Consider the following 14,683-nt stretch of genomic DNA (forward strand, 5'->3'; position numbering starts at 1 on the left):
ACCACTCTGATTATTATTATTTGACCCTGCTGGTCATCTATGAACATTTGAACATCTTGGCCATGTTATGTTATAATCTCCACCCGGCACAGCCAGAAAAGGACTGGCCACCCCTCAGAGTCTGGTTCCTCTCTAGTTTTTTCCTAGGTGCCTGCCTTTCTAGGGAGTTTTTCCTAGCCACCGTGCTTCTACATCTGCATTGCTTGCTGTTTGGGGTTTTAGGCCGGGTTTCTGTACAGCACTTTGTGACATCAGCTGATGTAAAAAGGACTTTATAAATACATTTGATTGCTTGATTGTCTGTAGCTTATGCCTGCCAATACCATAACCCCACCGCCACCATGGGGTACTCTGTTCACAACGTTGACATCAGCAAACCGCTCGCCCACACGATGCCATCTGCCCGGTGCATGTGACGAGCACACTTCGTTGCGTTTATCTTTTTGTTCAGTATAGTTCAGACTGATAGAGAACAATATAGAGACAGTGTGGCTGCTGGGTTCAGTCTGTCTCTACTCTGTATGTAATGTACCTGTAACATGGGTCTTCAGAGTTGCACAGCTTGGCGTGATGGGGGCCTTGGTCCTGGGGGAGGTTACGCCCATCTGGGCGCTCATTCCCCGCCTCCAGGAACCTGTGTGGGCCACGGAGGGCGTATTGCGGCCTGAGGAGCTCCTGTCCGACTCGTCCGACATGTCTGAGGGGTGGCGGCAATACTTGGAGCCCGACTCCATTTTGACCCAGTTGTCCGAGACACCGTCTGACCTCTTAACTTCGTCGCTGCCGGACCACACAGAGTTCTGCTCGATGGCCAGGTGCTTCTCTGCGTCTGTCTGGAGCTGAGGGAAACCAAACGTCAAACATCTGTTACTTCTGTTTATTCAAGTGCTGTAGATACTGTACATCAGAGGAGGCTGGTGAGGGGAGGACGGCTCATAATAATGAATGGAGTGAATGAAATGGTATCAAAACACATGGAAACCAGGTGTTAGATGTGTTTGAGACCATTCCATTCACTCTGTTCCAGCCATTACTATGAGCCTGTCCTCCCCATTTAAAGTGACACCAGCCACCACTGCTGTACACTCTAACTCCCCTCTACTTACAGTATACCAATATAATGATAACACTGATACGTGAGTCATCTCACTAGGAGAGCAAGCAGAAAGAAAAGCAATGGTCTACTAGTCTAGACCAGCATTTCCTAAGACCCCAATGGGTGCATGTTTTGCCCTAACACTACACAGCTGATTCAAATCATCAACTAGTCATCAAGCTTTGATTATTGGAATCAGATGCGTAGTGTTAGGGCAAAGACGAAAACGTACACCCCTTGGGGTCCTGAGGACCGAGTTTGGGAAACGCTGGTCTATTACCTCCCCCCATTAGCTCAGCCTTATGCCATCATTCCAGTTAAACAACACCACATGTCCCTATTACTGTGAATGCCTTCATATTCTCATCAGTACACAGCACTCATTACAAACACACTGTCAAGAACAGGATGCTTGTTTAGTCATCACATTATACAAATATCCTCTTCGTTCTATGAGCTGTTGCTCAACCGCCAAGGGAAAAGATTCCTCTTCAGGAACTTGATATTGATGAGGATTTTTCTGATTTGGGTGCAGTCTGCTCTCATCTCAGAAGTAATGAGTGGATCTGAGTCATTAACTCTGTGGTTAAACATTAACGCTGGTTGATGTCACTGCTGCCCATCTGGCATTTCATCTGAGGCATGTGGCTGAATCACTTCACAAACATTGGTTGAGTTCAATAAGGCATGCAACATATATATATATATTTTTAATTTGTTGCAATACAAAGTGAAAATTAACGCTTTCTATTGGACAGGTCGAGGTAGTCCCTCCCTGTTTCAGTCCATTTGCTTCCGTTTGGTGCCTATGAACAAGACAGTGGTCAGGAGAGTTAGCAGTGGATTACATTGGACAGTCCCAGACAGGGCCTGGAGTGATTAATACAGGAAATCAGCAAAGAGGACTTCATGCTTCATGCATCAACATTACCGCCTCAAAATGAAAAAATTGGATAAGTAAAGAGTTGAGAAGGAGAGGCAGGCGAACAGGACCATTACATTGGCTGTTCAAATAAACAATGTGTTGAAGCTGTGTTTTGTAGTGCGTTTTCCCAGCGCTCGCCAAACTTACGTCAGCCTTGGTTATAACAGGTCATTGTTCAACCAGCTACTGAAAATACTCATAAAAAATGATTGCCAGGGAAGGAATTTTAATGGCCTCTTTCTTTATCAGCCTGAATCATAAACACTGTTATCTCTATAGCCTCAATAATAAATCCAAGCCATATTCTACAGAGCAGCAGAAAAATGCAACACAAAGCAATTCTATAAAAGGCAATACAGTTACAGAGAAAATGGGAGGGGGCTTTGTGACTGAATGTTGGCTTGAAGAGCTGGTTTTGGGGCCGTCTGCATTCTACTGTTTGATTTTAAGTCACTCGTTGGCACGGGAGGATGCAGTGAAAGCCTTAATGGTAGAAAAACATGAAAACAAAACGGGTGCCAAAGCTGCAGTCGCTCTTGTCGTCTACCCAGTTCCTTTTTATGACTGGAAATAACCTTGCTGAACAGTCTTCTACATTACATTCACAACAATGCCAACTGCTTTATTCCTGAGAAAACTGGAAAGAGACTGTTTCTTTACGGGAATATTGTGTGGTTATCTTTGGAAAAACAGAAACTGCTTCTATCACAGTCTTCCTCATAAGCAATGATGACAGACATAAGTTTGTGAGTGTTGAGGTGTATCTGATGAGGACATGGGTCAGGCCTACTACTACACTGTATTTACAAAAGCATGTGGACACCCCTTCAAATTAGTGGATTTGGCTATTTCAGCCACACCCGTTGCTGACAGGTGTATAAAATCGAGCACACAGACATGCAATCTCCATAGACAAACATTGACAGTAGAATGTCTTTCTGAAGAGCTCAGTGACCATCATAGGATGCCACCTTTCCAATAAGTCAGTTTGTCAAATTTCTGCCTTGCTAGAGCTGCCCCGGTCAACTGTAAGTGCTGTTATTGTGAAGTGGAAACATCTCGGAGCAGCAACAGCTCAGCTGCAAAGTGGTAGGCTACACAAGCTCACAGAAGGGGACCGCAGAGAGCTTAAGCATGTAGCGCGTACAAATCGTCTGTCCTCGGTTGCAACACTCACTACCGAGTTCCAAATTGCCTCTGGAAGCAACATCAGCACAATAACTGTTTGTTGGGAGCCTCATGAAATGGGTTTCCATGGCCGAGCAGCCGGACAGAAACCTCACCATGGGAAATGCCAAGCGTCGGCTGGAGTGTAAAGCTCGCTGCCATTGAACTCTGGAGCAGTGGAAACACATTCTATGGAGTGACGAATCATGCTTCACCATCTGAGAGTCCGACAGACAAATCTGTGTTTGGCGGATGCCAGGAGAACGCTACCTCCCCCAATGCATAGTGACAACTGTAAAGTTTGATGGAGGAGGAATATTGGTCTGGGACTGTTTTTCATAGTTCGGGCCCTTAGTTCCAGTGAAAGGAAATCTTAACGCTACAGCATACAATGACATTCTAGACGATTCTGTGCTTCCAACTTTGTCGCAACAGTTCTGGAAAGGCCCTTTCCAGTTTCAGTATGACAATGCCCCCATGCACAAAGCGAGGTCCGTATAGAAATGGTTTGTTGAGATCGGTGTGGAAGAACTTGACTGGCTTGCACAGAGCCCTGACCTCAACCCCAATGAACAAATTTGGGATGAATTGGAATGCCAACTGTGAGCCTGGCCTAATAGCCCAACATGAGTGCCCGACCTTACTAATGCTTTAGTGGCTGAATGGAAGCAAGTCTCCGCAGCAATGTTCCAACATCTAGTGGAAAGCCTTCCTAGATGAGTGGAGGCTGTTATAGCAGTATATTAATGCCCATGATTTTGGAATGAGATGTTTGAAGAGCAAGTGTCCACATACTTTTGGTCATGTTTGTAGTTAAGCCCATAAATTTGGCCCCCGAGTGGCTCAGCGGTCTAAGGCACTGCATCTCAGTGCTAGAGGCGTCAGCTCTGGTCAGCTCTAAAGCAGCTCTAAAGCAGGGTTCAGTGCAGTCACGGCCCTGTGGGCACACTCATTTCAACATGGGAAATATTTGGTTGAGAAGTTGATCAATGAGATTACAGCCTATATTCAACCACTCAAAAAGACTGCAAAAAGTGTTATCACAATGCTTTCACTCCTCTAAAACAGCGTTATTCAAAGTCGGGGTCACGAGGGGGCTGCAGTGGTGTCGCCAAAATGTAAAAAAACAAACATTTGAATAGATACAATGTTATTGAGTAAATGTATTTATTTTTGATGAGAGATAATAATGAACAACTTTGAATACCACTGATCAAAATGCACAACCAAATTGCAATGGAAAAACAATGTCTGATTTTTGGTTTAGTTATCACCCAAATGTCTCACTGCGCTTTAAACCATTTAAAAGCACAGAAAAGTTAAAATGGGAATAGAGATATACATTTTCTTAATTTATACAACAGATTAATGTGATATTACTGTTCATCTAATAGCAGAAATGACCTGGCCCCAGTCTCCCGACAGCGATGGAATTTAGGCTTACGAGTGTTTTAATGATGCATCCTTCCTGCAACCGTCGAAGACTCAACACACATTTCCCAAAACACCAAGCAGAGAGAACGTTTGCTGTGTGCGTCGTTGAGGCATGTGTGGATACTGGTAGGTTTGAAAGAAAAGCAGTGTGGCTCTCGGATCAGCTTTCTCCATTCAAATCTTATCTTAACATTATAATTATTACACAATACTGACGGCGGATCAGCTTCTAGAGATATATTATCACCTATTGCTGCAAATATTGATTCAACCAGTTTGTGCCCAATTGAGTAGGTTGGAGTTAATTCTGCCTCATATCATGACTGAGTAATGACTCACTGTTCGAAGGCTTGACAGAGCAGGTTGAGGGTTCACAAGCAACGTCTGAAATGTATTCTACCCTCTCTTGTGGCTTTGAGTCTCTAGTGACTCTTGTCACCGAGTGACTTTCAATAAGCCAATCTAGTTGGTCTACATTGTACAGAAGCGCCTAAAAAGGATTGCATCATACAGTCCCAAGAATCTAGACACTTTTACAATATGGCAAACAGAACATCTTCTCCTCCAATCAGTAGTCTAAAAGGTGAACATGTGCACTTGAGAATAAATACCTACGAATAGGAGTGTCAGGATAAGATGAGGTGGGAGGAGATGTGTGTCAGACTGCAACTTCAATCAACACTTTGCGGCAACCACATCAGCATATAACACAGATCAGAAACAGATGAACATTTCACTCTGCTAATTTCTTCCACAACCTCTGAAGTGTGAAGGTTAAGAGGCAGCCTAGTGTATGCAGTTATGTTCAGGTTAATGTACCCATTCAAATGATTGGGGCCAAAAGAATCAAAGTATACAAGTCCCTGGTAAATTACACAAGAGAGCTTAAACGCTCCTACCTCCGCTTAAATGGGTAGTGCTGAGCGATTAGTCCTTTTTTGAGGTTGATTCGGTTTCGGTTCAACAATTTTTTTAAACATGAAATGCATTATGAAATTAAAATTATTCAAGTTTTTTAATCGAAATTCCAAAGCCAAAAATAGTAAACATTAAACTTTCCACCTTATCCACTACTGTCCCGTCAAGGTGGATAGGGGTGTGCTCCCTCTGCTGTTTCCTTAAGTCCATGATCATCTCCTTTGTTTGGTTGACGTTGAATGCAAGGTTATATTCCTGACACCACACTCCGAGGGCCCTCACCTCCTCCCTGTAGGCCATCTCATCGTTGTTGGTAATCAAGCCTACCACTGTAGTGTCGTCTGCAAACTTGATGATTGATTTGGAGGTGTGCATGGCCACTCAGTCGTGGGTGAACAGGAGAGGGCTGAGAAAGCACTCTTGTGGAGCCCCAGTGTTGAGGATCAGTGGGGTGGGGATGTTGTTACCTACCCACCATCTGGAGGCGGCCTGTCAGAAAGTCCAGGACCCAGTTGCACAGGGCGGGGTGGAGACCCGGGGTCTCAAGCTTAATGACGAGTTTGGAGGGTACTATGGGTACTATGGTGTTAAATGCTGAGCTGTAGTTGATGAACAGCATTCTCACATAGGTATTCCTCTTATCCAGATGGGTTAGGGCAGTGTGCAGTGTGATTGCGTCGTCTGTGGACCTATTGCGGCAGTAAGAAAATTGGAGTGGGTCTAGGGTGTCAGGTAGGGTGGAGGTGATATGATCCTTGACTAGTCTCTCAAAGCACTTCATGATGACGGGTGAGTGCGACGGGGCGGTAGTCGTTTAGCTCAGTTACCTTAGCTTTCTTGGGAACAGGAACAATGGTGGCCCTCTTGAAGTATGTGGGAACAGCAGACTGGGATTGATTGAATATGTCCGTAAACACATCAGCCAGCTGATCTGCGCATGCTCTGAGGACGAGGATAGGGGCAGGCAGCCTTGCGAGGGTTAACACTTTTAAATGTTTTACACACGTTGGCTGTGGTGAAGGAGAGTCCACAGTCTCTGGTAGTGGGCTGTGTCGGTGGCACTGTATTGTCCTCAAAGCGAGCAAAGAAGTTGTTTAGTTTTTCTGGGAGCAAGACATCGGGGTCCGCGACATGGCTGGTTTTCCTTTTGTAGTCTGTGATTGACTGTAGACCCTGCCACATACCTCGTGTCTAAGCCGTTGAATTGCGACTCTACTTGACTTCATTTCTCTTGTGAATAATTGGATTTCTCTCCAGAGAAACGTCCCATCGGTCTCACAAAAAAAACTACATGGAATTAAAATATTTTAATAATTAGTTGATCAATAACCCAAAAACATTTTGGTTAATCGCACCAATTGAAAATTAGCAGGGTAATATCTGGCTGTGGACATCACGTGATCTATATTCAGAGTTTATTGACAGGAAATTTAAGTTTAATAAGTGTTTCTTGGCTTTATTGTGAAAATAGAAAAAAGAAACAACGTAATGTCTGTTCACTGTTCTAGTCATTCTAATTCTATTGTTGCCACGCCCCTAATTGGGCCAGAACCTACCTGTCCCTCTATGTCCTTGCAGGAGACGGATGGAGTGTTGACGTAGGAGCTGACTGAGGAACTGGTGTTGATGTAGGAGCTGACTGAGGAACTGGTGTTGATGTAGGAGCTGACTGAGGAACTGGTGTTGATGTAGGAGCTGACTGAGGAACTGGTGTTGATGTAGGAGCTGACTGAGGAACTGGTGTTGATGTAGGAGCTGACTGAGGAACTGGTGTTGATGTCATCTGTGTCGATAGTGTCACTGACCCCACTGCTCACCGAGCTGCTGTCGTCCCAACTGGAAGAGAGGAACACAGAAGAGAGAAAGAGTTTGAGTAGATATGGTAAAAGTTATTAGAGAGAAAGAGGTAAGCCACGAGAGACATAACTAGAGTGAGAAAGGAAAGATATGTAGAGCAGGGTTTCTCAACTGGTCACCCACGTTTGGCCCGAGGGTTATTTGATTTTGCCCCCCCCAAGTTTTGGGGGACATAAAAGACTAAAAACAACAGCAAATCAGCTCCAAGTCATTTTAATGTTGGAAGTCTGTTCCAAAGTATTCACACACATAATAGAGAGATGTATATGATCGTATCAAATTGTAAAAAAGGTTTGAAATGATTATGTTTTAGTCAAATGTTAACTGTTTGGGCTTCTTGCGGTCAATTTACAGTCTACAAATAATTTGTAATTATTTCTTGACAATTCGCTTAAGAACAAATCGGTAAGCGGTTGAATCTAGTTGATGATCCCTGCTGTAGAGAAACAGAGACGTTAACAACAGAAGACAGGCTGTAGAGAAACAGAGACGTTAACAACAGAAGACAGGGTGGAGAGAAACAGAGACATTAACAAGAGAAGACAGGGTGGAGAGAAACAGAGACGTTAACAAGAGAAGACAGGCTGTAGAGAAACAGAGACGTTAACAACAGAAGACAGGCTGTAGAGAAACAGAGACGTTAACAACAGAAGACAGGCTGTAGAGAAACAGAGACGTTAACAACAGAAGACAGGCTGTAGAGAAACAGAGACGTTAACAACAGAAGACAGGCTGTAGAGAAACAGAGACGTTAACAAGAGAAGACAGGCTGTAGAGAAACAGAGACGTTAACAAGAGAAGACAGGCTGTAGAGAAACAGAGACGTTAACAAGAGAAGACAGGCTGTAGAGAAACAGAGACGTTAACAACAGAAGACAGGCTGTAGAGAAACAGAGACGTTAACAAGAGAAGACAGGCTGTAGAGAAACAGAGACGTTAACAAGAGAAGACAGGCTGTAGAGAAACAGAGACGTTAACAAGAGAAGACAGGCTGTAGAGAAACAGAGACATTAACAAGAGAAGACAGGCTGTAGAGAAACAGAGACGTTAACAACAGAAGACAGGCTGTAGAGAAACAGAGACGTTAACAACAGAAGACAGGCTGTAGAGAAAACAGAGAAGACAGTTAACAACAGAAGACAGGCTGTAGAGAAACAGAGACATTAACAAGAGAAGACAGGCTGGAGAGAAACAGAGACGTTAACAACAGAAGACAGGGTGGAGAGAAACAGAGACATTAACAACAGAAGACAGGCTGTAGAGAAACAGAGACGTTAACAACAGAAGACAGGCTGTAGAGAAACAGAGACGTTAACAACAGAAGACAGGCTGGAGAGAAACAGAGACGTTAACAAGAGAAGACAGGGTGGAGAGAAACAGAGATGTTAACAACAGAAGACAGGCTGTAGAGAAACAGAGACATTAACAAGAGAAGACAGGCTGTAGAGAAACAGAGACGTTAACAAGAGAAGACAGGGTGGAGAGAAACAGAGATGTTAACAACAGAAGACAGGCTGTAGAGAAACAGAGACATTAACAAGAGAAGACAGGGTGGAGAGAAACAGAGACGTTAACAACAGAAGACAGGGTGGAGAGAAACAGAGACGTTAACAACAGAAGACAGGCAGTAGAGAAACAGAGACGTTAACAACAGAAGACAGGGTGGAGAGAAACAGAGACGTTAACAAGAGAAGACAGGGTGGAGAGAAACAGAGACGTTAACAAGAGAAGACAGGGTGGAGAGAAACAGAGACGTTAACAACAGAAGACAGGCTGTAGAGAAACAGAGACATTAACAAGAGAAGACAGGCTGTAGAGAAACAGAGACGTTAACAAGAGAAGACAGGCTGTAGAGAAACAGAGACGTTAACAACAGAAGACAGGCTGTAGAGAAACAGAGACGTTAACAAGAGAAGACAGGCTGTAGAGAAACAGAGACGTTAACAAGAGAAGACAGGCTGTAGAGAAAGAGACGTTAACAACAGAAGACAGGCTGTAGAGAAACAGAGACGTTAACAAGAGAAGACAGGGTGGAGAGAAACAGAGACATTAACAAGAGAAGACAGGGTGGAGAGAAACAGAGACGTTAACAACAGAAGACAGGGTGGAGAGAAACAGAGACATTAACAAGACAGGCTGTAGAGAAACAGAGACGTTAACAACAGAAGACAGGGTGGAGAGAAACAGAGACATTAACAAGAGAAGACAGGCTGTAGAGAAACAGAGACGTTAACAACAGAAGACAGGGTGGAGAGAAACAGAGACATTAACAACAGAAGACAGGGTGGAGAGAAACAGACATTAACAAGAGAAGACAGGCTGTAGAGAAACAGAGAGACATTAACAAGAGAAGACAGGGTGGAGAGAAACAGAGACATTAACAACAGAAGACAGGCTGTAGAGAAACAGAGAGACATTAACAAGAGAAGACAGGGTGGAGAGAAACAGAGAGACATTAACAAGAGAAGACAGGGTGGAGAGAAACAGAGACATTAACAACAGAAGACAGGCTGTAGAGAAACAGAGACATTAACAAGAGAAGACAGGGTGGAGAGAAACAGAGACATTAACAAGAGAAGACAGGGTGGAGAGAAACAGAGAGACATTAACAAGAGAAGACAGGCTGTAGAGAAACAGAGACGTTAACAACAGAAGACAGGCTGTAGAGAAACAGAGACGTTAACAAGAGAAGACAGGCTGTAGAGAAACAGAGACGTTAACAAGAGAAGACAGGCTGTAGAGAAACAGAGACGTTAACAACAGAAGACAGGCTGTAGAGAAACAGAGACGTTAACAAGAGAAGACAGGGTGGAGAGAAACAGAGACATTAACAAGAGAAGACAGGGTGGAGAGAAACAGAGACGTTAACAACAGAAGACAGGGTGGAGAGAAACAGAGACATTAACAAGAGAAGACAGGCTGTAGAGAAACAGAGACGTTAACAACAGAAGACAGGCTGTAGAGAAACAGAGAGACATTAACAAGAGAAGACAGGGTGGAGAGAAACAGAGACATTAACAAGAGAAGACAGGGTGGAGAGAAACAGAGACATTAACAACAGAAGACAGGGTGGAGAGAAACAGAGACATTAACAACAGAAGACAGGGTGGAGAGAAACAGAGACATTAACAAGAGAAGACAGGGTGGAGAGAAACAGAGACATTAACAAGAGAAGACAGGGTGGAGAGAAACAGAGACATTAACAAGAGAAGACAGGGTGGAGAGAAACAGAGACGTTAACAAGAGAAGACAGGGTGGAGAGAAACAGAGACATTAACAAGAGAAGACAGGGTGGAGAGAAACAGAGACATTAACAACAGAAGACAGGGTGGAGAGAAACAGAGACATTAACAACAGAAGACAGGGTGGAGAGAAACAGAAACATTAACAAGAGAAGACAGGGTGGAGAGAAACAGAGACATTAACAAGAGAAGACAGGGTGGAGAGAAACAGAGACATTAACAAGAGAAGACAGGGTGGAGAGAAACAGTGATATTAACAAGAGAAGACAGGGTGGAGAGAAACAGAGACATTAACAAGAGAAGACAGGGTGGAGAGAAACAGAGACATTAACAACAGAAGACAGGGTGGAGAGAAACAGAGACATTAACAAGAGAAGACAGGGTGGAGAGAAACAGAGACATTAACAAGAGAAGACAGGGTGGAGAGAAACAGAGAGACGTTAACAAGAGAAGACAGGGTGGAGAGAAACAGAGAGACATTAACAAGAGAAGACAGGGTGGAGAGAAACAGAGAGACATTAACAAGAGAAGACAGGGTGGAGAGAAACAGAGAGACATTAACAAGAGAAGACAGGGTGGAGAGAAACAGAGAGACATTAACAAGAGAAGACAGGGAGGAGAGAAACAGAGACATTAACAAGAGAAGACAGGGTGGAGAGAAACAGAGACGTTAACAAGAGAAGACAGGGTGGAGAGAAACAGAGACGTTAACAACAGAAGACAGGCTGTAGAGAAACAGAGACATTAACAAGAGAAGACAGGGTGGAGAGAAACAGAGACATTAACAAGAGAAGACAGGGTGGAGAGAAACAGAGCCGTTAACAAGAGAAGACAGGGTGGAGAGAAACAGAGCCATTAACAAGAGAAGACAGGGTGGAGAGAAACAGAGACATTAACAAGAGAAGACAGGGTGGAGAGAAACAGAGACATTAACAAGAGAAGACAGGGTGGAGAGAAACAGAGACATTAACAAGAGAAGACAGGGTGGAGAGAAACAGAGAGACATTAACAAGAGAAGACAGGCTGTAGAGAAAACCACTCCTATTATTCTCCCTCTTTTCCTAGGTCTGTTGGCCAGAGACAGCATTCCCATATGCCTGTGATGTTAGGAACGTCTCCCCCTGAACTCCAAACTTGTTTTAATTAGCGTTCAGCAGCGTGTCCCCCAGGACCAAGCGGGCTGCTGGGTAACAGAGTTTTCCACCACACCAGGTCCTGCCAGTCACCAACACTGATGGGCCCTAAACCAATATAACATTCTAAGGAGGCTTGCGTGGAGGCCAGAAGATAAGGAATAGTGGGGATGTCTGGGTCTCATGCAAGCTGCCTTATATATGATTTGAGACCGCTCTACACCAGGACCTCCCTGTTCCCACTGAGCTTACCTTTCATTAGAGTGGGGTTCTGTGGAAAATTTTGCTATTCTCAGGGCCAAAGGTTCTGTGTGTGAACTGGGAACGGACCGAAATCTGTGTGTGTACAGACAGATAGGTGTGTGTGTGTGTGTGGTTCATCACCCACTGTCTGGGTAACAGAATCACTCCTTTAACAGTACTCTCAGATGTGTGGAAGTGTGCAGGGAGTTGGATGGGAGGTTCCTCTCAAAAGATTAGAAGTTCACACGGAGCAAGACACACTCACGCCACCTCTGTCTGTCTGTCTGTCTGTCTGTCTGTCTGTCTGTCTGTCTGTCTGTCTGTCTGTCTGTCTGTCTGTCTGTCTGTCTGTCTGTCTGTCTGTCTGTCTGTCTGTCTGTCTGTCTGTCTGTCTGTCTGTCTGTCTGTCTGTCTGTCTGTCTGTCTGTCTGTCTGTCTGTCTGTCTGTCTGTCTGTCTGTCTGTCTGTCTGTCTCTGTCTGTCTGTCTCCCCATGCCAGTGCTATGCTGACTCAGCTAACCGAAACATCCCAGCCATCCGCAGCCAGACAGTGCTGAGAGTTCCCTGTGACAGCATCAACAGCTCCTCTCAACACGTAAGCCAGAAGCAACATACTTACTTCACAGGTCTACTCAGTCCAAAGTCTCAACTAAGTCCAACCATTTCAGTATAGGTCTATGTTTACATGGAGAAATATGAACTGGTAGCAAAGGTAAATCAGAGTCAATAGATGACAGGAATGATTCAACAGTAGTCCCAACACTCAAACTGGACCGTTTTATCTCCATCTCTTCATTCAAAGACTCAATCATGGACACTCTTCCTGACAGTTGTGGCTGCTTTGTGTGATGTATTGTTGTCTCTACCTTCTTGTCCTTTGTGCTGTTGTCTGTGTCCAATAATGTTTGTACCATGCTTTGTGCTGCTAACATGTGCTGTTGCCATGTTGTGTTGCTACGATGCTGTATTGTCACGTGTTGCTGCCATGCTGTTGTCGTCTTTGGTCTCTCTTTATGTCGTTGCGGTGTCTCTCTTGTCATGTGTGTTTTGACCTATATTTTTATTTTGTCATCCCCGTCCCCGGAGGCCTTTTGCCTTTTGGTAGGCCGTCATTGTAAATAAGAATTGGTTCTTAACTGACTTGCATAGTTAAATTAAGGTTACATTTGAAAAAAAACACCCCCCACATGACCCAAGAAGGTTCCAGTCGGTCAGGGAGGTGGGCAGAGGTCTGGCTCTAATCTAACGTTTGCCAGGCACAGTGTGTCCTGCTGGACAGCTGCCTGCCTAGTGCAGTGTCCCAGTGTCCAATCCAGCCCGTGTTTCCCTGCCCTGGTCTTCACACCCACAATTCCTATTTTCACTGATCTGAGGCATGCAAGACAAGACAAGGGGCTGGAGTGGTTGGCAACAGTAGAACAGGTCCAGCACAGAGACACAGACATTCACTATTCAAAATGTCTTCCTTCCTTCTGTTTAACTGTGGAAGGCAGTTCTACTGTTCCCCTAATGGACTAGTGAAGTGGTCAAAACAATACATTTTCAGAATGTCTTCTAGCCATGCAGAACAGGATGAATCATGCCTGTGGGCTGATGTTGCTATGCTATCAACCCTGATGATCTGTTAAATGGAGGAGGGAGTCACCTGGGTACATTCTGGGCTCTGTGTCAGAGGTTGATTGTGGGCAGAGTGAGCTCGCAGTCCATTTAGGTTGACTGACAGCTCCTTCGGGGCCTGGGGAGGTATATGTTAGGTTAGACCTCCCCTCCCCTGCTCCTGATGCTGCTGTCACTGTTCACTCCATCACTCTGAATAATGAGCAGACTAGAGCTGGCAGGGTACACCTCATCCCTAATCAACATACTTCTCTATTTTCTCTCTCCCTCCATCCGTCTTGCTAACATCCCAGTCCCTTTACTCTCTCTTTCTACACCCCATCTCTTCCCTTCTCTCCTCTCATTTCACCCTGACTAGGAGATGCCATAATAAAAATGATGTTAAAGACTACACTTAGAAGTTAGGGGTCAAAATAGTTGACATTGTTGTGTTTGTTAAAATAGTTGAGACTGGAGTCTCTATAGATTGAGTTGGGGGTGGTGTGGTGCTACATGTGGTGTACGCAGAATTAGAGACCCCGGGCCTTAGAGGACTGAGGGGATCAGTGGACACTCAGAATTAAGAGACCCCGGGCCTTGGGGACTGAGGGGATCAGTGGACACTCAGAATTAGAGACCCAGGGCCTTGGGGGACTGAGGGGATCAGTGGACACTCAGAATTAGAGACCCAGGGCCTTGGGGGACCAGTGGACACTCAGAATTAGAGACCCAGGGCCTTAGAGGACTGAGGGGATCAGTGGACACTCAGAATTAAGAGACCCCGGGCCTTAGAGGACTGAGGGGATCAGTGGACACTCAGAATTAGAGACCCAGGGTCTTAGAGGACTGAGGGGATCAGTGGACACTCAGAATTAGAGACCCAGGGCCTTGGGGTTCTGAGGGGATCAGTGGACACTCAGAATTAGAGACCCAGGGCCTTGGGGGACTGAGGGGATCAGTGGACACTCAGAATTAGAGACCCAGGGCCTTAGAGGACTGAGGGGATCAGTGGACACTCAGAATTAGAGACCCAGGGCCTTGGAGGACTGAGGGGATCAGTGGACACTCGGAA

The 14,683-nt window shown here is 44.9% G+C and overlaps 1 protein-coding gene across 11 annotated transcripts in view; it reads right to left on the bottom strand.

Annotated features, from left to right (window-relative positions):
• Positions 1-14,683, bottom strand: part of LOC124033928 (neuron navigator 2-like) — a 179,579-nt gene that overhangs the window by 30,877 nt on the left and 134,019 nt on the right. For 9 of the 11 annotated variants that reach the window (XM_046346457.1, XM_046346390.1, XM_046346437.1 and 6 more), the window contains 2 exons: positions 7,097-7,376; positions 533-839 (listed from right to left, as the gene is read on the bottom strand). In XM_046346457.1, coding sequence (XP_046202413.1) covers positions 533-839; positions 7,097-7,376 — 587 coding nt within the window. The remainder of the gene's footprint in view (positions 1-532; positions 840-7,096; positions 7,377-14,683) is intronic. The other 2 variants (XM_046346418.1, XM_046346446.1) reach the window with 2 other exon arrangements.

Source organism: Oncorhynchus gorbuscha, linkage group LG01, assembly GCF_021184085.1.
Source record: "Oncorhynchus gorbuscha isolate QuinsamMale2020 ecotype Even-year linkage group LG01, OgorEven_v1.0, whole genome shotgun sequence".
Lineage (NCBI taxonomy): Eukaryota > Metazoa > Chordata > Actinopteri > Salmoniformes > Salmonidae > Oncorhynchus > Oncorhynchus gorbuscha.